We start from the raw sequence: 23,380 nt of genomic DNA, 5'->3' as shown, positions 1-23,380 counted from the left end.
TGTTATCAGTTTTGGGGAACTCTGATAAATGGCATAAAATCTCAGCCAGCAGAATATAAAAGAATGTTAAAATAACTTTCCAGGACATTTTGCTTTGTCTCTCACTTTCCATGTTTTTCTCAGTGGCTGAAAAATTGGTCAACAGTTTTCTAGGAGGCGTGGCAACCCCGACAGTAGCTGCTCTACAGCTGTGGTGCTCTAATGTTGTGATTGACCATGGAGGGATGGGAAATAGGCATTATGTGAAGTGTCTTACTTTTGTTTTCTAGTGTGTCATTACTGCTCCTATATGTAATTTAAGAAAGCGGCACTAAAAAGCACGTTTTACTCTAAAAATAGCTTCAGATGCATGGGTATTGATGTATCAATGACAAGAGGACCTCTTCAGAGCGTATTTATTTACAACATAGAGTTAATGGTTAGAACTTACAGCATAATCCACTCACCACATCATTCAAAGCAAAACCCCGAAGCAAAACAAACCAGTTGGTTTGTGAAATGATATGTTGCAAAAACAATTAAATCAGCACAGCTACAGTTTTCTTTATTTTACATCATCATTATCCCCCAAAATCCTTTATACGGTTGGTAAAACATGCAAGGCAAATTAATCAAAAACTTAATGAAAACAAATTAAAAAGATTTACAGAGGTAAAACACTTTAGAGATACAGAACAGAAATACTTGTGGAAAAACAACTATAGGCAAAATAAAGCATCAAGCTCTTTCTCAGTTTGCAAAGAAAATCAATGGCAAATCAACTGATATGAGTTCATTTGATACAACACATACATTCATGCAAATTGCTGCTGTATCAAACATGTCAATGTATCTTTTGAGCACTTTGGTAGGACTGGATTTACAGAGAGATAATACAAAAATATACTCAGTGGACTTAAGAGCAGCTAAATGAAGATGTGCTGCTCTACCACTACTGTTCATGCCAATTTAAAAGAAATACTACACATGCAGATGTGTGTATGTTTGGGAGCGTTCTCTCTCTCTCAAAAAAAAGGATATGACCACACAAATATCACTATTAGCATTCAAATAATAAATATATAAAAAAAAAGGTAATGAATGAAAAGTGTTCCTAGAAAGGTATCCCAAGATGGTTTCAGGTTGACTCTGCCTCAGCTCTCTTCAAATGGGATGTGCAATGGAAGAAAAGATATACTCAATGGCAGATCTAGAAATAAAAGAAAATAGCTATAAATTAAAATCAAAATAAACTAAACCATGCAGCGGGAAAAATAGAAATGAAATGAAAATTGCCAAACAAATGTTGATGAAACTTAGCGTCATCTTTAGCAAATGAAATGAAAATGACAATGTTTTCAAAAACAGTAACACACTGTACCTGTGCAACTGCGTGAGGATGACATGGACTCACAAATCCATCCAAGTTGAGAGGATTGTATGCTGCGGCCAACTCAGTATCTGTGTCCATGTGTCGGATTCTGTTGGACTGAGGCAGCTGTCAGAAACAAGATGACAAAAAAAACCTGTCAATTAGCAGCAATGAGAACTTTGAATAGTAACAGTTCACTAGTGATATCACCATGTGTGGGATAAAGGGAAAATGGCCTAAATAAAGGAAATTATCTAGACTCTGAGATGCGATCAAAATAAATTGAAGAAATCAGACAACAAAACAAAACAAAAAAATTCAACTTACAAGAATCAAAAGAACAGGACGCAGGTCTGTATGGGAGAGCAGGATGAAGTCTGACATCATCTTGGGATTAACCAGGAACACTTGACTGATGGTTAATATATAGAATCTAAAACTTGGGAGTGTGTAAAACAATGAACCCAAAGGATGCAAAAGTCCACTAAATATAAATGGGCATGAGTACAAAAAAATGACAGATGTGAAACCGGTTTCAGAATAGTCTGCATAATTTTAATTCTGGCATGTCTTTTTTTTGTATTCTTGTAGTGTCTCAGGTGTATTCTTACTCGGTATATTATTTAGTTACCCAGACAACATTTAACATAAAACATAACACATCATTTCTCTATACTCTATACAAACATCCAGAAATGTGAAGGCATCCAAGTATTTTAGAATCTGTTAAAAAACGTTAGAACTACGTCGACATACAGCATCTCATTAAGTAGGCGTGTCGAAAAAGATAAAAAATAGACAAATATCCTTGAATTTCAAAAGAATACTGGAAAAATATCTCTGTTTGACATACATACAGTATATATTAGTTTCAGAAAGAACAAGTTTACAACTTTTTAACAAGTGTAAAATGAAAAGTATAAAGTCACTTAAAAACAGCAGAAATGTCATGCTTTGCTTTGAAAAATATAAACTGACTTGGTAGTTAGTACTAAAGACATAAAACATAATATATATATATCTATTATGTCTCCATATATGAGGCACATGTGTACCCATCTGTTATCTGAAAAAAAACAATAGCCTTGGCAATTCTTGATGTGACAACATGCAGGGCAGAATAAATAAATAATATTTTCTTTGTTACTGTAACTAAAAATGCAACCGTAAAGTGCATTATTATTGTTAATTATTAGACACTTGGGCTATTGTTAGGAACAGAACTAGTTAATCAGTATCTGCGGCCGTAGCCACTTGAAGAGGATGTGAAGGAGGAGGAGGAGAAGTTCATGTTGAAGCCAGCATCAATGCTGCCTCTCCTGGAGCCTGTACGGGATCCGGTCCTCGAGCCAGTCCGGGAGCCAATGGCAGATCCAGGGCCACTGGCATTGTAGGGACTGTAGAGGCCTTTGCTGGATTGTGAGGAGGCCTCCAGAAGTCTCAGGCTTGATCCTTCCTCGACCATGCTCTTGTCCATTGCGTCTTTGAAGGAGATTTTCAGTTTGGTTTTTGGACATGTTAGGTATTTAGAATAAGAACCGACATCTCTCAGTTTCTGGGCAGTGCGGGCATCAATTGTGCCCTTCCTGATAGATTCATCGAGTGTCACTCTGCTCTCGACATCAGGCTCAATAAGTCCACCAGTCAGATATTGGACCTCAAGGAAACGCTGCCCAGCTTCATAATACAACCAGCCTTTCTTAAGAGCCTGGGAGGCAGACATCTTTACTTTAGTTCTGGGGTCTTCAAATCCATTGAATGCTTTTTGAGCCAGGTTCAGGCGATCAACCATGATTTTATCCACAAGGCCTTTTTCTGCTGCATCAGTGACTGAGAATCTCTCTCCAGTTGTGGGATCAATTATTCCTCCTGTGCAGGCTTGGGCCTCCAACAATCTTTGGCCAGTGATGTTGTCTACCAGGCTTCTGTGTATGGCCTCAGTAATAGACACCTTCTCCAGTGTGTCTATGTCCAATATTCCAGCTACAGGGCCAATCTCCTCTGCTGGATCATTCCATATGACTGCAGGTGCTTTAATGGTGGGTATGGGGCTCATGGGAGAGGAGTAGGTAGAACCAGTGGTGGAACCAAAGGAGGATGAGCGTGAGCGGAACCCTCCTGTGCTTCCAGAAAGCATATCAGCAAATTCTGTGATTGACAGGTGTCCAGCTCGGTATGTTTCAAGGGCTTTCTGGTCAATGAGGCCACGTGAAAGAGCATCATCAACATCATACTGTCTGCCAGACCTCCTGTCAATAATAACCGATTTGACAGTATCATCAGAGGAGGTTATTGTGATCTCTTCCCATTCACACTCCTGCTCAGCAAGCTCCAGGTAGGTTTGGTGGTCAATGAGTCCCTTCCTGTAGGCCTCATACACAGTCATTTCTTTACCAGACTCAGGGTCTACGATGACAACTCTGCGTTTACGAACCGAGGATTTTGAGGAGGACTTCCTTTCCCGCTTCTTTTCTTTCAAAAGCAGGAGCACCAGCCCAGTGTCAGGATCAGTGATGCACCTCTCCATGAGCTGGAGGTAAGTTAGGTTTTCTTCAGTGTTGGGGTCAAAGAAGCCTTTGGTGTCATCAGATGGATCTGTCAAGATCTCATTCATTTCCTCATCAAAGAAGCCACGTTTGTAGGCCACCTCAACTGGCAGACGGTGACTTTCCTCTGGGTCAATGATTCCGCCAGTGGCAATCTGGGCTTCCAGGAGACGGATTCCATGATCTTTCAAGATGAGCCCCTTTTTCATGGCCTGGAACAGGGAGATTGTCTTGCCTGAATAGGGATCTCTATATCCTGTGACTGCACGTTCAGCAGAGAGGAGCTTGTCTTTGAATTCGGGTCCTACAATACCCATTTTCACTGCATCACCGACAGTCAGTCTGAGGTTTTTGATGGGATCAATAACATATCCTGTGGATGCCTGTGCCTCAAGGAGTTCAAATGCTGTGCCTGGCCTGATCATGTTCTTCTTCATGGCCTGGTAAATTGATAGACGATCCTTTGTGGACTCTACAAATACACCAGCAATACAGCTTGTGCCCACAAGGTAGCTTGATAATCTTATGCTAAGCTCCTCCATTGAAATACGACCTTCATTCAGTTCAGTGATAGTTTCCTGGTCAATAATCTGTGAGCGGAGCAGCTCTTCTAATGTGATCTTTTTCCTCAGACCGTCTAACATCACTCTCTTGTCTCCCAGGGAGAGTAGGCGCATCCCACCATCTAACTTGCATCTCTTGAGCAGCTGTGCATATGACAGGACCTCGTCATTGACAGGGTCAATGAATCCCATGACACTGTCAGTCAGCTTCTCGTTGGTTTCCTTGTTGATGTAACCCCTTTGCATGGCAATGTCTGCTGGCAGGTGGAACTGGAATTCTGGATCAATAATACCACCAGTGGCGGTTTGTGCCTCTAACATTTTCAGAGCATAATCCTCTGGAACAAGATCCTTTTTCATGGCCTGGAAAAGAGATATGGTTTTCCCACTGTATGGATCTTTGTATCCTGTGACTGCTCTCTCAGCTGAAAGAAGTTTATCATGGATCTCAGGGCCAACAACACCCTTACGAACAGCTTCGTCAACCGTGAGTGTTTCGTTTTTAACTGGATCGACAATGAATCCTGTTGCAGCTTGTACTTCTAAGAGGCTGAGGGCTAGTTCTGGCTTGATAAAACCTCTCTTCATTGCTTGGTATATGCTTATCTTAGAGCTTGAGTCTGTTTCGACCCCAGCAACACAGCCTGTGCCATAGAGATACTGTTTCACACTGGTCATCTCCATTATATCACGGATGTCCCTCTTGCCCTGTTTAAGGAGGTTGTAAGTCTCCAAGTCAATGATGCGGGCATTGTAGAGCTCCTCAATCGTTATCCGTCTCCTTATAGTCTTACATGACAATGGACTATCACTTCTGATGATCTCTCTCTGCTCCATGATCTCAATAATAATGATGATCATCCGCTCTTTAGTGATTTTACCAGAGCGATATTCATCCATGAGCTTCTGCCTCTCTTGATCCGGAAGCAAATTTGAGTTCATGATTTCCCACAGGTTCACTGGCTTACCAGCAAGGCCTTCGAGTGGAATGTCAATCTGGGTGTCGGTCAGGTCACTCTGTGTTTGTTCCTCTGTGTAGAGGTATGTCTTCTCCACAACAGTTGGAGACTGAGGCTTGGAGAGTGGAAGGATGTACAGGCCTGTCTCTGGATCTCTGTTGCACTTGTCTTTGAGCTGTCGGTAAGTAACATTCTCATCGGTTTCTGGGTCTGAGAAAGCCTTGTTATCATCAGATGGTTCAGATAGGGTCTTAGCAATTTCTTTGCTGAAAATGTTCTTCTGATATGCAACATCTGTTGGGACACGGTGGCTATTTATAGGGTCAATGATTCCTCCACTAACCATCTGTGCCTCTATCAAAGGCATGCCATGTTCTTTCAGGATGAGATCTTTTTGCACTGCTTCAAAGAGGGAGATTGTGTTGCCTGTGAAAGGATCTTTATAGCCCGTGACAGCTTTTTCTGCAGAAAGAAGTTTTTCATGTAGCTCTGGACCAACAAGACCTGACTTCACTGCCTCGTCTACTGTCAGGCACTGATTCCTCACTGGATCCACAAGAAACCCAGTGGCAGCCTGGGCCTCAAGAAGTGAAAGACCTGTGTTGTGTCTGAGGAGCTTTTTCTTCATAGCCTGATAAATGCTTATTTTCTCTTTTGTTGGCTCCAGGTAGATGCCAGCGACGCTATCGGAGCCCTGGAGATATTTATTGACATCAGGATTCTCACTGACTTGTTTGGGTGTTGTTTTACCTTGTTGAAGGAGGTCAAAGGTTGGTTTGTCAATGATTTTGGAATCATACAGAGAGGCTGCTGGAACAGGAGCTCTAAGGCCCTTGAAGCTGGACTGTTCTCGTTTCTTGGCCTCTTTCTCATCTACAATTGTGATGACAATCTTGATCATCCTTTCAATTGTAAGCTTTCCTGACCTAAACTGTCTGAGCAAGTCAAGCCTTTGTTCCTCAGTGAGATATTCTGAGTTGATGATGTCCCATATGGTCATCTTCCTGCCCTTAAATGGTCCAGAGTCAAGCGCCACAGTTGCCTGAGTCATAGCCTCTTTCGTCTGGGCATCAGTTAATGTTGGCTCCTCCTTTGCATTTATTGCTTCATCAGAAAGAGGCAGAAGCTGGAGACCAGTTTTCTTGTCAGTGACACACTTCTTGAAGAGCTGTGAGTATGTGACATGTTCTTTTGTGTTGGGGTCAAAGAAGCGTTTAGTTTCATCAGTGGGACTGTTCAGAATTTGTTTCATTTCGTCATCAAAATAATTTCTCTTGCAGGCCACATCATGAGGAATGTGATGGCTCTTTACTGGATCAATGATACCACCAGTGGTCATTTGGGCATCAAGCAGTCGGATTCCTTGTTCTTTAGGTATGAGATCTTTTTTCATTGCCTGGAACAAAGATACAGTCTTCCCAGTGTAAGGATCCTTGAAACCTGTAACAGCTCGCTCTGCAGACAGCAGTTTTTCGTGCAGCTCAGGACCAACCACACCTGCTTTGACAGCTTCATCAACAGTGTACTTCTTATTAAGAACAGGGTCAACCACGTAGCCTGTTCCTGCTTGGGCTTCAAGCATATTCAAGGCAGGCCCTGCCCTCATCATGTCTTTCTTCATAGCTTGATAGAAGGACATCGTCTCCTTGGATGAGTCAATCATTACACCTGCAATGCAGTTTGTACCCTTCAGTGCTTTGTGGACAGGCTCCATTTCAGACACTTCTTTAACTGTCTTATTGCCCTTGTGCAATTTGTTGAAGAGGTCTTTGTCAATGATTTTGGATTCCAGGAGTTCAGTGGCAGGAACAGGTGCTCTCAGACCATCAAAGGTAATCTCATTCTTCTTCTCTTTGTTCTCTGCCACAGTAATGACAATCTTAATGATTTTTTCGATTGTGATTTTCCCTGTTTTATATTGACGGAGAAGGTCCTTCTTCTGGTCCTCAGTGAAGTACTCAGAATTGATTATTTCCCAAATGGTGATATTCTTTCCTTGGAATCGCCCGAATGGCACAGACACAGTGGTTTTGCTGAACACATCCTTGGTCTCCTCCTCTGTGTATATACTTGAGCACTGAGCAGCTTTGTCTGTGATTGGCAGGAGTAGCAGATTGGTCTCAGGGTCCGTAATGCATCTCGCCATTAGCTCAGAATATGTCAATGGTTCCTGAGTGCTGGGATCAAAGTATCCCTTTGTGTCATCTGAAGGTTTCTCCATAATCTTATTCATTTCAACATCATATTGTCCCTGTTTGTAGGCAATTTCATTGGGTAAACGGTGACTATGGATAGGATCGACGATGCCACCAGTTGCAAGCTGAGCCTCAAGGACTCTGATGGCATGATCACGTTCGATCAGACCCTTCTTCGTAGCTTCAAAGACAGAGATCTTTCCACCAGTGTATGGATCTTTGTAGCCAATAACTGCCCTCTCTGCTGAAAGCATTTTGTTGTGCAGTTCAGGGCCAATCAAGTCTTCCTTGACAGCCTCATTAACAGAAAGTTGTTGGTTCTTAATAGGATCTAAAATGTAACCTGTGGCAGCTTGGGCTTCAAGAAGGATCATGGCTGTGCCAGGAGTAATCTTCTTCTCTTTTGATGCTTGATAGATTGACATCTTTTCATTAGATTGTGTCAAAACTCCAGCAATGCAATTATTTCCTCTCAGAGTTGTTTTAAGTTTGTCAGTCTCACCAAGCTCTTGAACAGTTGTTTTGCCTTTTTGTAGCTTTTCAAACTCCTTCTTGGATAAGAGGCCAACTTCACGAAGTCTGCTTGCAGATACCTTATCACGTATGCCGTCAAAAGCCAAAGGATCTGGTTCCTTCGCCCCACTGTCTACCAAATCACTGGCATTTCGTCCATTGTAAACAGTCTTTGTTGTTTCAACTGTTTTAACACTGATGAGCTGTTTGTCAGGGACTTTATTAGTGTGTTGGTCTTTCTGTGCTTCCTCAAGCTGCTGCAGCTTATTGCGCAATTTCTGGTTCTCTTCTTCAAGAATCCTTTCCTGCTCAAGTCTCTTCTTCTCCAGTTCTTGCATTTCTTTTTGCTTGTTCAGCATATCTTTCTCAGCCTCTTTTTGTTTATTGAGGGCCTCATCCATGGTAGCGTGGAGTTTCTTTTTCTCCTCCTCCATCAGTTGTTTCTGGCGTTCCTGTTCGCCTTTGAGAGCTTTGGCCTTTTTTAATTCCGCTTCAAACTGGCTCTCCAGCCTCTTTTTCTCATCTTCATTTAGCTTCTCCTTCTTCAAAAGCATCTCCTTTTCTGTCAGGAATGTCTGCTGGAGCACCGTCTTCTCATGTTCAATTTGTTTCTGCTGTGCATCAGCCATCTGATAAAAAAATAGAAAAAGTAAGTTACAATTGGCATATAGGTGAAGAACATATTCTGTACATATTTTCTTTATCGAAATTGTTTATTTTGTATATTTAATTTGTAATGGATACAATTTGTACAATGCACTCTGCTTATGCATAGGGAGATAAAATATTGTTCAAATTTGATTGTGCAGCTTTTGTATATATATATATATATATATATATAAATAAAACATAAGTCCAGAATGACTTTCCTCAACTAGCAAAAAATGCAGAGCAAAAAAATGTATTGATTATATTAAATTGTCACAATCCCTTTTTTCTGAGACATTTTGATGTGAATGTCCTGCCTAGAAGAATTTGGACTGCAATTTGTCTGCATAGACATTACCTTCATGAGATTGATTATCACTTTCAATTAATTGTGAATGTAATGTATATGTAATTAGAGACAATCTTCATTTTAAAAAGAGTGGAGTGGACTGTGTAACCTCATATAATGTATCTGCAAAGTAAGTAAAGTGAGTAGGAATTTGTTGGTGGCTCTGCTTATTAGGAGGTCACACTGGACTGAAATAGAATTACAAAGAACCCTGTAAAAGAATTAGGTAAATCTACAGTGATTCTGAAAGCTCAACACACTGTAAATTAGGAAAACAAATTAAACCCATTTTGCCTTGTTTTAAACCATTAATTAAACAATTTGCAATTTATTTTTGTCCTGTACTTGGTGACAATTCTGAATATAACTTTAGCCGGCTAACATAACGGAACCCTGTTTCACAATTAATTGTGTGTATTTTGTCCGATTATTTGAATTGGCAGGCTAATAATAAGATAATGGCAAACACAAGGTTAACAGCAGTAACGATATCTGAATGTTGCAATCTCAATGTTAAAATGAACCAAACAATTGTAACTACATTTAAGCTGATTTTCCAACACCATCGACGAATAGCTAACGTCAATGATGTCATAATCTAAAAACCACGGCAACAACATACGTGCCTCAGCCATGTGCCCCAGCTGTGTGCATACATTTTTAGTACCCCCTGGAAACACTCTCCATTGAGTTGTGTGCTGCAATATTTGTAGCACGTTTCCGTGTTTGGTTGTTGTCTCAATTTGCAGCACATTTCCATACTTGGTTGTTTTCTGTACTTGCATTGGGTTTCTGTTTTTGGTTATGTTTTCTGTATTTGGTTGGGTTTTCTCTTTTTGCAGTGCGTTTCTGTTGTGCGTTGAGCTCTCAGGGCCACCGTAGTACTCTGCCTGGAAGTGCTACAAATCAGTTGAGCAAAGTCACTGACATGATCAATTTGGATTATGATGAACTAGATTTAATGAAGTCCAGTTTTTGTATAGATCCGAAAGCTTTTACAAACTGACAATTAAATTATAACATATTGTACCAAATTGTGGTAACCATAAATTGGCAAAATGTTTTGCATGCTCTCACTTGTTTTGATTGTAGAGTTTTTTGTATTATTTGATGTGTTGCAACACAGAATACATTTTGTTGCATCAGAATTTACTGCCAACTATATACCAAAAATCTTGTGTTACATTCTAAGGTGTTACACACAGATTCACCTGATATATTACTTATAGTAAATGGCAAGGATCAGAATTCAGGAGGACACATCATATAATTTGTTTGCAAGGATCTCGGATAGTGTCCTTTCAAATAGTTAAATATTAAAGGAATACGCCACTGTTATTCAACTTTACCTCTCTGTATTCTAATGATTCTAATGATCCCATCAACAAAGCTCCCAATTTAGTGTATCGTATATATTGCAATTCTCTCCTCTTCCACTAGATGTGATGGATAAACTGAGGGGTGGGGGGGATGTGAATGACGCCAACATATACATATGAGTTTTGCTTGCTTGAAAAGTACGAATACATATAATTGTCAGGGTAGAGGCCAGTTTGGTGGAGATTTCTGCATATTTTAACACAGCATTCAAGATTAAATCTGGGCATTGTTTCAAATGGGATGGTTAATGAAGGTAACATTTTCTTAGCCACTAATGGGTTGGTCTTTTAATCCTGCAAATACAGCCTATATTTAAGGTTTGGCTATCATCCAGGACAAATGCAGTGGAACATTTCTTTAAAACTCATTGAGCACTGGCAAAAATCTTCCTAGAGGTCTGGGGTTCTTGTCAATATGGATGTAGTATAATGCAAGGTTATCTCTCTAATCACACATAAGTTTAACATTTTGGCTAAATTGCTAATGGACTATCATATTTGTATTAATTTGAGTTTTGAAATGGAACAGATATAGGAAGCATGTCTCAAAATGAAGAAACATTCCAGGATATGAGGGGACATTCAGGATATGATCTGCATGAGCACAGTGCACTGTAAAAATCATATTTAAAAGATGTGGTTTCATGATTAGTATAGTAAGAGAAAGGAATAGAGGAAATGTAAAGAAAGAAGTGGGTTAGTTTTCAGAAAGAGTTAACAATGACATAAACTACTCTGTTATGCCATTTTTGACACAATACCTCTTTAGATTTATTTTGAAGTTCCTCTGCTTCCTTTTTCAGTCTAGCCTTCTCCTTCTCTAGGTCTGCGATTGCGTGGCGTAAATCGCCAGCCTCTTTGCTGGTATTTGCTCTCTCCAATTCCAGTTTTTTCACTGCAGTCATTTTTCCTTTGGTGGCTATCTCAGTCTCATGAAGACGGGCAGCAATATCATCAGCTTGTTTCTTGAATTTTTTTGCCTCCTCCTCAGCTTTGGCCTGGCCTTCGCTGAGCTGAGAAACCTGAAGTTTGAGTTTTTCGGCTTCAGCTACAATCTCCAATTGCCTTTTCCTCTCTGCTTCAAGTGACTTCTGGTATTCCTCGGTCTCGTCTTCCAGACGCTGTTGCATTAGTTGTTTGTCCTCCAGCAGCTTTTGAGCCTGCTCCTGAGCCAAGTCCTTCTGTCTTTGAAGCATCTCTGCCTCAGCTCGAAGTCGCGATGCCTCCTGTATGGCCTGCATCTTCTCTTTGAGCATTTTCTCCGCAAGAGCTCGTTGCTGATTGAGGTCGTCTTCTGCAATCTGTCTCAAGCGTGCAGCCTCTTGGGATTCTACACTAAGTCTGGCAGCATCCTCTGCGAGCCTTTTCATATTTTCAGCCTCATCGACAAGGAATTTCTGTGAGTTGTCTTTGTCTTTCTTGATGAGGCGTTGATTTTCCTGCTCGATTCTGATTTTCAGTTTGAGCAGCTCCTCCATCTGAACCTTGACTTTAAAGAGCTCCTCCTCTACCTGGCCCCGTTGTTTGACAGCATCATCAACCTCATCCTTTACGCGCTGCAGCTCTTCATCCAGGACATATTTCTGTTTGTCAGTATCATCGAGCCTAAGTTTAACCTTTGTGAGCTCTTGCTCCACTTGGAACTTCTGTTTCAAAGTTTGCTCTGCCAGTTTTTTGTGCTTTGCCATTTCAACATCGGCCTGTTGCTTCTGCTTGAGTGCTGCACTTTCCGCTTGTGCTCGTTTAGCAGCTTCAAATTCAGCCTCCTTCCGCAACCTCTCCGCATCCTCCTGAGCTTTGGCTTGGATTGCAGCTTCTTTCTCAGCAGCTGCCTTCTGACGTTCTGCTTCCTCTGCTTGATGACGAAGCAGAGCCGCCTCCCTCTCTGCCTTCTCCTTAGCAGCCTCTGCCTCCTTGGCCAGCTTCTTGGCGTTCTCGTATGCTTCCTTAAGCTTGTTCTGCATGATGCTGTCTTCCTTCTGTTGGGCAAGGACACTTTGGGCTTGCTGCTCGGCTGCATTGCATTTTAGGGATGCTTGTTCGGCTGCAACAATCTGTTTGTCTGCTTCAATGTCGGCCAAGTCTTTCTGCCTCCTGGCCTCTTCTGCTTTCTTTTTCAGGCGAGCGAGCTCTTCTTGGGCAATCTTGCATTGTCTGGCTGCCTCCTCCTCTGCAGCAGTGATCTTCTTAACCTTCTCTTCTGCTTCCCTCCTCCTCTTCTCCTCCTCAAGGGCAAGCTTCCTCAGGTTCTCTGCCTCCTCCTCTGTTCTTAGTTTGCTTTGTTGAGTTTCTTCTGCAATGTTCTTCAGTTTGTTCAGTTCCAGCTCCAGATCAAGTTTCCCAGATGAGGCCTTTTCAAAGTTGAGCTTCAGAATTCTGATTTCTTCTTCGACGACTCGCCTCTGTTTCAGAGTGTCGTCCACTATTGCTTTTTGTCTTTCCATTTCAGCCTCAGATGATTTTTTGAGTAGGACGATCTTTTCCTCAATCTCTTGCTTGTGCTGGTTAGCCTGGTCTTCAAGAGCTTTCCTCTGGTAAGCTTCATCCTCTGCTTGACGGCGGAGTCTTTCGTTTTCTGCCTCTTTCTCTTTCAGGGCGATTTCAGCCTCTGTTTTCGAACGAGTGGCGTCGCTGATAGCAGCCAGCTTCTCTTTGAGAATCCTCTCAGCCTCTGCTCTCTGACGAGCTGCCTCTTCCTCAGCAACTTGCCTCTGATGCTTGGCCTCCTCTGCGATGGCTCTAAGCTTGCTTGCTTCATCAGCCACGTCCCTCATCTTGCTGGCTTCAGCCTCAAGAAGTTGTTTGCTCCTCTCTGTGTTGGACATGGTTTCCTTTTCTGCCTTGGATTTAAGTTGAATGAGTATATCCATTTCACTCCTCACTTTGGCCAGCTCATCCTCGAGCTCTTTCCTTTGTTGTTGCGCTGCGATGACTTCATTCTTCAGGCGGTAAAGTTCATCTTCAAGGAGGGATCTCTGCTGTTCTGCGTGGTCAAAGTCGGCCCTGAGTCGAATCAGTTCCTGTTCTGCAGTCAGTTTCTGCTGAGCCGTGCTCTCAGCTACCTTCCGCTGCCTATCAAGCTCTTTCTCGGCCATCTCTTTCTGCTTCAGGGCTGACTCTTCGGCTTTGGTTCTCTTTTTGGCCTCACGCTCAGCCTCCTCCTTTTGTTTCTCAGCATCTTCTTGAGCAAGGCTCTTTTTGTGAGCTTCTTCCTCAGCCTGGAGTCTTAGACGAAGGGCCTCATTAGCTTTTTGCCTCCACTTCTCAAGCTCTCTTTCCGCCTCTTCTCTGGCATTTATCGCATCCTCCTGTTGTTTCTTGAGATGTTCTGCTTCTTGTTGCAGCTGAAGGACAGCGCCATGTTCTTGTTTGAGGGATTCTTCCAGCTTCGAGGTCTTTTCCACAAAGAAGCTCTGTTTGGTCTTGAGCTCAGCCGCGGCACTCTTCTGGGCTGCCACGTGGGCAACCTTGATTTGTCTCTCCTTTTCAATCTCTGCTTGCTTCACTTGCCTTTCAGCCTCCTCAGCCTGCATCTTGAGATTTTCAAGGTCTTCCAGAGCTTTTTGCTTCTGCTTAGCAGCTTCTTTCTCTGCCTCAGATTTGCATTTGAGTTCCTCCTCTGCCATGCGCTTTTTCTGGGTCTCTTCTTTGACTTGTTTGTGGAGCTTCTCAGCTTCTTCCTGGGCGACCTTTCTGAGTCGCTCAGCTTCGGCTGCTCTTTCACGAAGTTGCTTGAGCTCAGATTCCGCGGCAGACTTTTGTTTTACTGTTGTCTCAAGTTGGATCCTGATGAGGCAGATTTCCTCCTCAATCTTGGTCCTGCTGTAAAGAGCCTCATCCACCTGTTTGCTTTGGTCCTTGATCTGCTGCTCTGACAGATTTTTGAGCTCATGCAGTTCCAGCTGGATGTTGTGCTTTTGCTTCTCTGCATCTACAGCAGCAGTGTCTCTCCTGCTAACTTCTTCCTGCATTCTGAGCTTCAGCTCTTGAGCCTCTTTCTGAGCTTTGGCAATGGCCTTTGCGTGAGCTGCAGCTAACTGCTTCTGTTTGTCTAACTCAGCCTGCATCTCGGCCATTTTTTTCTGCTCTTCTGCTTTGAGTTTCTTTGCAACTTTCTGCATTAGTGGAGGCAAATGGTAAAGAAAGGATTATAATCAAGCATGACATGTTAAAGGTAGCACTGTACATTAACTAGCTCAAAATGGTGTGGATTAAAATTGTAATTATTATAGTAATCACAGCCAAACCACACCGGAATAAGAGCAACTTAATGTACTGTATTACCAAGGCAATGTTAATGTTAATGTTAGCTCAAAGATCAATCACAGGACACAAATTAGATGCACATTCATAAAAGTGATGTTAAATTCACGATGCGATTAAAAAAATGAATGAAGGCAATTCAGGAAACAAATGGATGACGGGGATGAATGAATCAATGTATGGAAACAAAATATCACTTCACAACACAGCAAGAAAACCATATGGCATGCAACTGTAGCTGTTTCTAACTTTCAAAACTGCCTTACAATTGTGATTCCAACATAATATTGTATGTCTACAATTTAGCTTTGATTCTTAACAAATTGTTGAAATGTTTTTTTTCCAATATTTATTGCATAAGTGGGAGGAAAAGCCATTTCCTGTATGAAAGAGTATTTCCAACACATAGGTATTGTCACTATTTAGATATTGATAACTTTCAGGTTTTTTTGGTAGGTTTCTGTCGTTTCACATAAAACTACATTTTCAAAATAAGAACTAAATGCTTCACACCATTCACATAGACTAGCTTTTATCTCATCCATGCACTCGGGGTTCTTTAAATCACTATTTGCCACAACATGGAATGGAAAGGAAAGGCAAGGTCAAGGATAACAGGTTCAGATGACGAAACCTGTTTATAGATGCAGGAAGTGTAAGAAGCACTGTAAGGTGGGTTTAAAAGAACACTGAGTACATAGTGTGAGTAAGGAAGTGTGGATAGCTACTGTAATTCTATAAAAGGCTGCAGTGAAAGCAAGGAAATAAATATGCCATGAAAAGCCATTTGAGAGAGACACAGATGTGAGGATGAAAGAGTGAAAAATGAAAAAAATACAGTAGAAACACTGTGAATAATTTACCTCTTTAATGCTCAAACAAGTTAAGCATTCATCATGGCAAAGCACTGGCAAGCAGTTAAGAGGAGCAAAGAAACAAACAAAACATTAGGGTTAGAAAAGAAAGTAAAACTTTAAACTTGTGTTAATTTAGGGGGTAAAGGAGGACTGAAAACCACGATAACCAGGCTGAAACATTTTGATTTTAAGGAAAGGAAGTGGCCAGAAGGATAAGAAAGGAATGAGAATTGTAGTGAAAGAAAGAACCCCTAACTCTAAACCTACATCACAATATGCAAAATGAATGGAGATGAGGTAGCTATACGAACACACAGTGTGCTGTATTTATTTAGTCTAGTTTTAGACTGCATTGAGAATTAATGTTACCGTCTCAATGTAACAGAAAGAATAATCTAATAAAATACTATATTCCCTTGAATGTAAACACACTCAAACCTCATGCATCATGTTTGTTTGCAATTCTTAATTTGGTGATATTATTAATCATATCATTATACATCATTAATCCTTTTGTCCTGATATAATGACTACTGAATGCTTCTCCAGCATATAGATCAGCTACAGCATACCAATGTTTCAAGCGTAACCAGTGCAAAGGAACCATTTGTCACCCGTACATTAATGTGATGTGTGTGTGTGTGTGTGTGTGCGTGACACACAACAGTACGTGCATGCATGTGTTTCGGTGATCGACGGGTGATCTCGTTTGTTGGTTGGTTTATTATTAGGTTGGTTGGTTAGGTTAATGTTAGAATTTAGTTTGTTTGGGATCCTCAGCCAGTTGTCACGCACCTCCTCGTCCTCCAGGCGGCGCTGCGTGTCGGTGATGAACTTGATGTACTGACTAGTCAGAGTCATCAGCTCACTGTACCGGGTCCTCAGTGTTACATACTGATACGGGGAGAGACAAAGAAAACATCTGTGTCATTTACAGTGAAATGAGTTAACGGTTAAGTCATCCTTTATCAAAGCTATGTTCTTCAAGCTGCATCCAACATGGGTTCTCGGAAACAAACCTCCTGAATGATGTTGTCAGAGGCAGAATCCAGTTTGGTTTTCTTCAAGGGAGAAGCAAGAGGATCCATATGGGCTTTGTAGGCAACCAACTGGAGTTCATAGTCCTGAATGGAAAAAAGGTAATCCTCCATACATTAGTATTGCTCCAAATTACAATATTTACAATAATGAACGAAAGCTGTTGTTGTTGTTTATGCTCACCTTGATAGTGTTAATATATGCTTTAGCATATTTTTGACACTCATCAACTTTGTCTTTGTTATTCTCAATCTCCTCCAGCAGTTTCTGTTTTGAAAACGGGTTTTAAATAATTAGTTGAGCTCACCTGAAATAAATCAAAATAAGAATGCTGGTTAGTATCAAGCGGTAATATACCTTCTCCTGGGTCAGTTGTTCATTCAGAGTTTTGCTGTCGGTGATGGACACAGCCTGGATCTTCTCCTGCCTTTCCTTGGCGTCAGAAATCCAGCGGATCAGCCAATCGTGGCTCTCACGATAGTAGCCTAGCTGGCGGCCAAGCTGCTCCAGCTCTCTCTGGCGGATGTCCATCTGGGCGAACACGGCCTTCCAGCGGTCCTGAAGACCAGACAGGAGCTGGCGGTAGTGGTCCAGCTCGACGTCCCGCTCGCTGTGCACGCGTGACATCTTGTCACTCACTGCGGTGGCCTTCTTCAGCTCTTCTTCCAGAGAGTCGAACACTGGCTGTTGACCCTCAGCCTCCGCTCGCATTTTCTGCAGATTTCATAAGAAAAGAAAGGCCAGTCAGCAGAGCGCAAACAAGGACAAGATCACCAGTCAGGCTGAACTACTTAATGGGAACAGTTCTCAATTGGCTGATAGGAGGATTTGCATTTTTTCCTGTATGCAAATATCCGATCAGTTGAGAAAATTCTCCTCCACAAGAAGTTGACACCTAGTAAAAAAATATGCTGTTTACCTTTAGCTTTGTTCTGTAAGTCTCTACTTCTTTGCAATCGCCTGGCACGGTGTGAACCTCACGCAGACAGTCCTCGTACTGCTTGAGAACTCCCTCAGCACCCTGTGTGTTACGGATGACCATTTCCACAGTCTTCAGCCTGGGACAAGAAACAAAAAGTAAATAAATGAGCAAGGGAAAGGGGCATCAGTGCATTTCTTCATTCTCATTTAACTTGACTGGGGACTCACTTCTCGAGATAAACCGAGGAGAGCACGTGGGTATGATCCATCTTCTGCACGGTGATTTCAAGCTCTGAGCGCAGAACAGGAGCTGAGGCAGACTGCTGTGGGGAGGCCAAGACCTCTTGTGTCCTCACAGACACATTATCAAGTTCCTTCTTGAGGCCCTTCAGCTTCACCTGGACTTTCTGCACAACAGAAGAAGACAACAAGAGTTAGCAAAATGTCAGAAGAGTCAGAACTTCTTAAGCATGGGGGGGGAAAAGCAATCAACTGACAAAGAAATCCCAACCAGACTATTATGAGGAGCAGATTCCAAAAATGTGCTTCAAGGCACCTTTTATAATTTAAATGAACAGTCTCAGATCAGCAGGCACCTGAGCAGCCGTTGTAGGAAAGCAGCCAGAAGTCGTACTGCAATCTCTGCAACTCTCTCTGAACTGCTACAAATTCCAGACCTTAAAGCGATTACAATTCTCTGCGGTATCTTCACACTCTGAGCTACACTGATTGAAGCTCTTACTCCAATTCTACAGTGTGCCGAGTGGTTTAGTTCTTCTTTCCACCAATCCTGCCTATCACTGCCCCTTACAGAATTCCCATTCTACCTTCCTCTACTTTCATCTTTCCCTCTTTTCTCTATGTGGATGGATTTGTTTTGCCTCTAGGGCCAGCGGGTTGCTAAGAGCCATACTTTACTTCCATAGATGTTGCCATCAGGCTTATTTACAAAACTAATCAAGTACATGATACTCAAATAGTGTCCCGAGGGTCAGTATCTCTCACTACATTGAGGCATGTGTCCTATTGAAAAGATTATATTAGTACGCGTTTCCACTTCATCCCCTCAAGTCAGAATACAAGAAAAGTTAATGTAACTAAGCCCTTGAGATAATCATCAACGCCATGATTCAAGCCCATAGGCACTGATGTCTAATTAATATGGTAATGTAGTGTAATTATCATGGCCACATTGCTATGTACAGTACCTGCTGGTCTACTGTCTTCTGAACACATTCTTTCAGAGGTTCCTTCTCCATTGGTTTGCGGATGCGAGATAAAGTCCCGGCCTCGCAGTCCTCTATGCTCAGACGCAGGTCCTTGATCTCAGAGATGTAGTTCTTACACAGAGTTTCATCCTGTTGACCTGTGTAGCAGCATATGTATTACTTTAGAAGAGCAAAACAAAAGATGAATGAAATCAAATGGCAAGAAGTGAGTTTGGATGCACTCGAGGGCCAAGAACATAGAAATACTGAATACTGTAGATACAAAAAGTACTGTCACACAGCCTAAATACAAGTTGTGTGTACATGGCACAGTATGGTGTGGTATTGTTGATGTGTAACTACGTGTTGCCCTCTTTCACACGTGAATCCCGTTTTTTTGCGACATCTACCACGTATTTGCCGTGTGCAAAAGCACGATCATACATGCAGCTCATTATGTGTCGCGACACACGCAGCGCCATTTAAAGTACAGTCATAACATACGGTACATAGCAAGTATTTTCTACACAAGTAATCACAGCGTTAGGTGATAAGGCTGCATGACATGAAGAAGAAAAGCAACATGGGAACCAAACCAACATGCGGTCACTTAGAACTCTACTCTATTCACGCTAATGGTCATCCAAAGCTTTGACCGGCTTGACATCACTCACCTTTGAGCCTAACAACCTTTAGTCCTGAAAGGTGAACAATTACATGCTGTGAAGTGGCTAGTCACTTATTGTATATTCCCTTTATACATCCATGAATCGTTTGTTGTTTGGAGAAAAAAAAAAGTTACCTTTCTCCATGGAGCGGAGCAGGTGGTCAAAATGCTGGGTGGAATTGGTGTAGTCGCCCTCGATCTGAATGCGGTCATCGGGGCCAAAGAGCTGCGAGTCCTGGCTGTCGCGCATGTAGTCCTGGTAGTGGAGCTCCAGGTTCCTCATCATCAGCCTGTACTCCTCTGGTTTCATGGTCTTCAACTGCAAAGGACGGAGAAGAACGGGGGAGGGATTAGAAGGCAGGATTTATTCTGCGTATTCTGAGGAGGTTGATGCTGTTGTTTGATTTAATGATGTATTTTGGGGTTTTGGTAACAAAACGGTTTCGTTGTTGATTGTATCACGGCTAGCGCACTCTTTCCAGAGCTATAAAATCATCCTACAGTAACTGAATGTGATTCCAAACACTTAACGTAATAAAACCCTTCCCTGCGCAGCCTGCTCTTAAAATAACAGACGTCAAGCCTTCATTTAGTTATTTAGATTCTAGTAGCTATTTACAGCTCATGGAAGCTCATGGTTTGGTCTTATTTTCAAATGAGTGCAGTTGGCAGGAGATTATATGTTGTTTAATATTTCTTAAAAAAATAAAATAAAATACTTTTTGTATTGTTTTTCTCACTTTTCACATACAGGTCAGCTCATGAAGTTTACACCGAATAGAACAACTCTCTTTTTTTATTTTTATATTTAACATTTTTTGTAAAGAAGTGTTCACGCTCACCATTGTGATGTTCCAGGAGCGTATGTGAGTGAAGTCTCTCATCAGGTACTGCCACGACAGCAAGCTCTTCATGTCTATATGGAGCGTCTGCCACATAGACACCATCAGCTGATAACCTGAGTCCAGACTGGAGTAGGAGAGGAACGCAGTGAGAATCAAGAAGCAGACGGTACTCCAGAGATTATACCTGTCTTCGCCATTTACAGTTTAGTTTTAAACTCAATATGTATTTGGTGTCATTGGATTGGACCGGTTGACAGAAACAGAATTGTCTTCCTAAATCGGTTACCAGTTAAAATGTATTTATCATTACATCCACCCCCCCCCAACATTTTTCCCATAAACCCTGCTGCTCGTCCACAAGTGTTCTCACCTGGACACGCTGTCCACGGCCTCCTTGTTGACTGGAGGCACCATGAAGCAGACGGAGGGCACCACCGCCTCGTCTCCGGAGTGGTTCAGGACCTTCCACTTGAAGGGCTGCGAGTTGTTGAGGAGCGCGCACTCGTCTCCTTTATGGACGGTGATCTGAAACACAATCCACGATTGGTGAGTCACACACACACATCGAAGAGGGCGTGCTGAGGTTTCCGCGACACGTTTGACCACTCTGCTGCTATGGACGAATCACAGATCACTGACCTCCTGCTGCTTGAAGTCACAGACGGCCTGAACGGGCAGTTTGCCTTTGATGGAGGTGGTGGGGTTGCGTGGCTTCAGCTGGATGATGGACTTGGCTCTCTTGTTCAGGCCGGTCGCAAGGGTCTTGAATTCATTCATCTGCTCTTTCTCCTCCTGGGGGAAAATAAATATGATTAAATGAATAAAACATAAACAAGATTAAAATAAATTAAAAAAGTTTAAAAGTTTTCTGATGGCACTAAATAAAAAAAGGGGGAAAATGTTGCTTCTGAATCAAAATAGTCATCGCCGACATTTTCTTAAGAAGCTCATCTGGCCCGATCGTGTGCACGTACAGCTAGATATACACATGTCAGCAGTGCTCACTCACCACAGCATCCTGCAGCAGGTCCTCCAGCCGTGTGGCCGTGGTGGAGCGATCGCAGCTGTATTTCTTTTTCATGTTGTCTTGCATTTTCTTCATCTTGTCCTGAGCCTCTTTCACGTCGGCAAAGAACTGCAAAGGTGACAGGAAATTTGACTCTTTGCTCACTGAATGTTGATGGACGTATAAGGGTTATTGGAATTCACATAGCTGTCCCATACCTGGTAGTAGGCTGTGTTTTCTTTGAGATGAGCCTCAATACAGCAGCACAGCTGTAGGATCCAGCTCCACTGAGTCTGCAGGGCGGCTGTGAAGGCCTGAAAGAGACAAAGAAGACATGATGGTGCATTAGTGGAGGCCTCACTCAGTAGCTCTTACACAGCATGTGGATTATCACTGTTCAGCTGGGCTTATTAGCGTAATTACTTCAACTGTCTTCTTGCCGGGATGTCCGTCCCTGACAAGTTTGTCTCCTATGACCTGGAGATCATTGACTTTCTTCTCCCTCAGCTCCAGCTCTCGCATGAGCCCCTGAATAATCAAAATGAAACAGTTAATGTCAATCCTGGTAGGAGAAAAAAAAAAAAAACTCCTGTGCATTCATTTTATGACTTTATCCAAACATAATTTACACAATGGGCTGGAATTGGAGACAAGATTTAAGAAACTGAAGCACGTGAACGCAGAATGTGAAGTCCACTCCTAAAACGCACCGAGTAGTTGTCTTTCTTAGCCGTCATGTTGGTGTTCCTGTCGCTCCAGTCGAAGTTGACCTCCTCCTCTTCTTTGTAATTTAACCACATCATTTCCTTACTGGCAGCGCTGATGAAGTGCTGGAGTGAATCCAAGTTCTTTAGGCGGGACTTGGAAGAGTTCTGAAATAAAGATAAAAAATACAAGGAGTTTAAAAATCAGCTTTCAATCACCTACAATTGTAACTTGAAATTTGTGCAGATTAAAATAAAAAACATATTTACCAGTAGCTTGCCGTACTGCAGGTCCAATTTACCCATGTATTGTCTGTACGAGCCCTTGCCGATAGGAGATAGCTGGCTCTGCAATAAACGAGAGATGCAACAGAGGTTATACTTTTAAAATCAACAGCACAACATCGTACGGTGTGCGATCCCTTCTGGTGACGGTGCTACCTCGTCGGCCCTGGCCCGCTCAATCTTGGATCGGAAGTCCTCCACAGTTTGGTGCAGGCCTCTGTGGCTGCCCAGCTGGGACTCCACAGAGGGCAGATCGGAGCCCCACTCCCCCTCATCGATGCGAAGCTGGTTCTCCTCCACCCACGCCAGGAGGTCTTTGACATAGCGGATGGTCACATCATCCAACTCTGGCCGCACCCTCGCGGAGCCCTGCTGGATGGTCTGCCCAATAGGAATCTGGGTCGTCACAGTCGTCACAGTGGACTTCAGGCGAAGGTTGTAATCGGTGCGCAAGTTCACCAAGCGCTCATGGATGCGGTAAACCCTGTGGCGATGAGAAACACAGCACTTTTATAATGCTGATCTTTTTTTGGGGGGATTCAGATCTGCGTCAAAGGTTCACTTGAATGCAATACACATTGCACCAACCTGCGGTACATCTGTTCAGCCTGAGGGTGGCGCCCATCCTTGAGCATCTGCACATCGTTGAAGAGCAGGCGGATCGTGTTGTCGGCCTTGTCGAGCTCCCTCCCCACTTCTGCTGTGTGCTGAGCTGGTTTCCCCGCGTTCAGCAGACGAATGTCCTGAAGGAATGAGAGACAATTAAAAACATGCATTTTTTATCTACTTTTATAAATGCCAACGACTTAGAGAGGAATATAAAGGCTTGTGACAGTGATGGACTTATAAGCAGCCACTTCCCTGCCTGAAGGATACTGGAGATTCCTATCATTTTTATCTCCTTTTACTTTTCTGTAGCTTTGTGTGACATATTTGGCAGATCATTTTAGGTGCATTATTCTCTTAAATGTCTGACCAAATAGCATAAAAGAGGCTTAAAAAGTCTGTACTTTCGACTCAAACAGACCAAATTTATAACTGATATGTATGAAAAAAACGTAACTTTTAACTTAAAATTTTAAA

The 23,380-nt window shown here is 42.4% G+C and overlaps 1 protein-coding gene across 18 annotated transcripts in view; it reads right to left on the bottom strand.

The window, feature by feature from the left end:
• Positions 1 to 379: 379 nt before the first annotated feature.
• Positions 380 to 23,380, bottom strand: part of LOC306699623 (plectin-like) — a 122,492-nt gene continuing 99,491 nt past the window's right edge. For 12 of the 18 annotated variants that reach the window (XM_079164303.1, XM_079164287.1, XM_079164288.1 and 9 more), the window contains 23 exons: positions 22,886 to 23,040; positions 22,454 to 22,781; positions 22,283 to 22,360; positions 22,019 to 22,180; positions 21,732 to 21,836; positions 21,527 to 21,622; positions 21,312 to 21,437; positions 20,942 to 21,094; positions 20,673 to 20,827; positions 20,300 to 20,426; positions 19,593 to 19,776; positions 19,465 to 19,488; positions 18,791 to 18,948; positions 17,811 to 17,989; positions 17,581 to 17,719; positions 17,019 to 17,375; positions 16,845 to 16,928; positions 16,643 to 16,747; positions 16,419 to 16,517; positions 11,265 to 14,618; positions 1,679 to 8,756; positions 1,361 to 1,477; positions 380 to 1,189 (listed from right to left, as the gene is read on the bottom strand). In XM_079164303.1, the coding sequence (XP_079020429.1) occupies positions 2,583 to 8,756; positions 11,265 to 14,618; positions 16,419 to 16,517; positions 16,643 to 16,747; positions 16,845 to 16,928; positions 17,019 to 17,375; positions 17,581 to 17,719; positions 17,811 to 17,989; positions 18,791 to 18,948; positions 19,465 to 19,488; positions 19,593 to 19,776; positions 20,300 to 20,426; positions 20,673 to 20,827; positions 20,942 to 21,094; positions 21,312 to 21,437; positions 21,527 to 21,622; positions 21,732 to 21,836; positions 22,019 to 22,180; positions 22,283 to 22,360; positions 22,454 to 22,781; positions 22,886 to 23,040 (12,342 nt within the window). In that variant the 3' untranslated portion in view covers positions 380 to 1,189; positions 1,361 to 1,477; positions 1,679 to 2,582. The remainder of the gene's footprint in view (positions 1,190 to 1,360; positions 1,478 to 1,678; positions 8,757 to 11,264; positions 14,619 to 16,418; positions 16,518 to 16,642; positions 16,748 to 16,844; positions 16,929 to 17,018; positions 17,376 to 17,580; positions 17,720 to 17,810; positions 17,990 to 18,790; positions 18,949 to 19,464; positions 19,489 to 19,592; positions 19,777 to 20,299; positions 20,427 to 20,672; positions 20,828 to 20,941; positions 21,095 to 21,311; positions 21,438 to 21,526; positions 21,623 to 21,731; positions 21,837 to 22,018; positions 22,181 to 22,282; positions 22,361 to 22,453; positions 22,782 to 22,885; positions 23,041 to 23,380) is intronic. The other 6 variants (XM_079164290.1, XM_079164298.1, XM_079164300.1 and 3 more) reach the window with 1 other exon arrangement.

The sequence above is a fragment of the Pholis gunnellus genome (genome assembly GCF_910591455.1).
Source record: "Pholis gunnellus genome assembly, chromosome: 8".
NCBI classification, from domain to species: Eukaryota; Metazoa; Chordata; class Actinopteri; order Perciformes; family Pholidae; genus Pholis; species Pholis gunnellus.
This window is presented reverse-complemented; position numbering and strand designations above follow the sequence as displayed.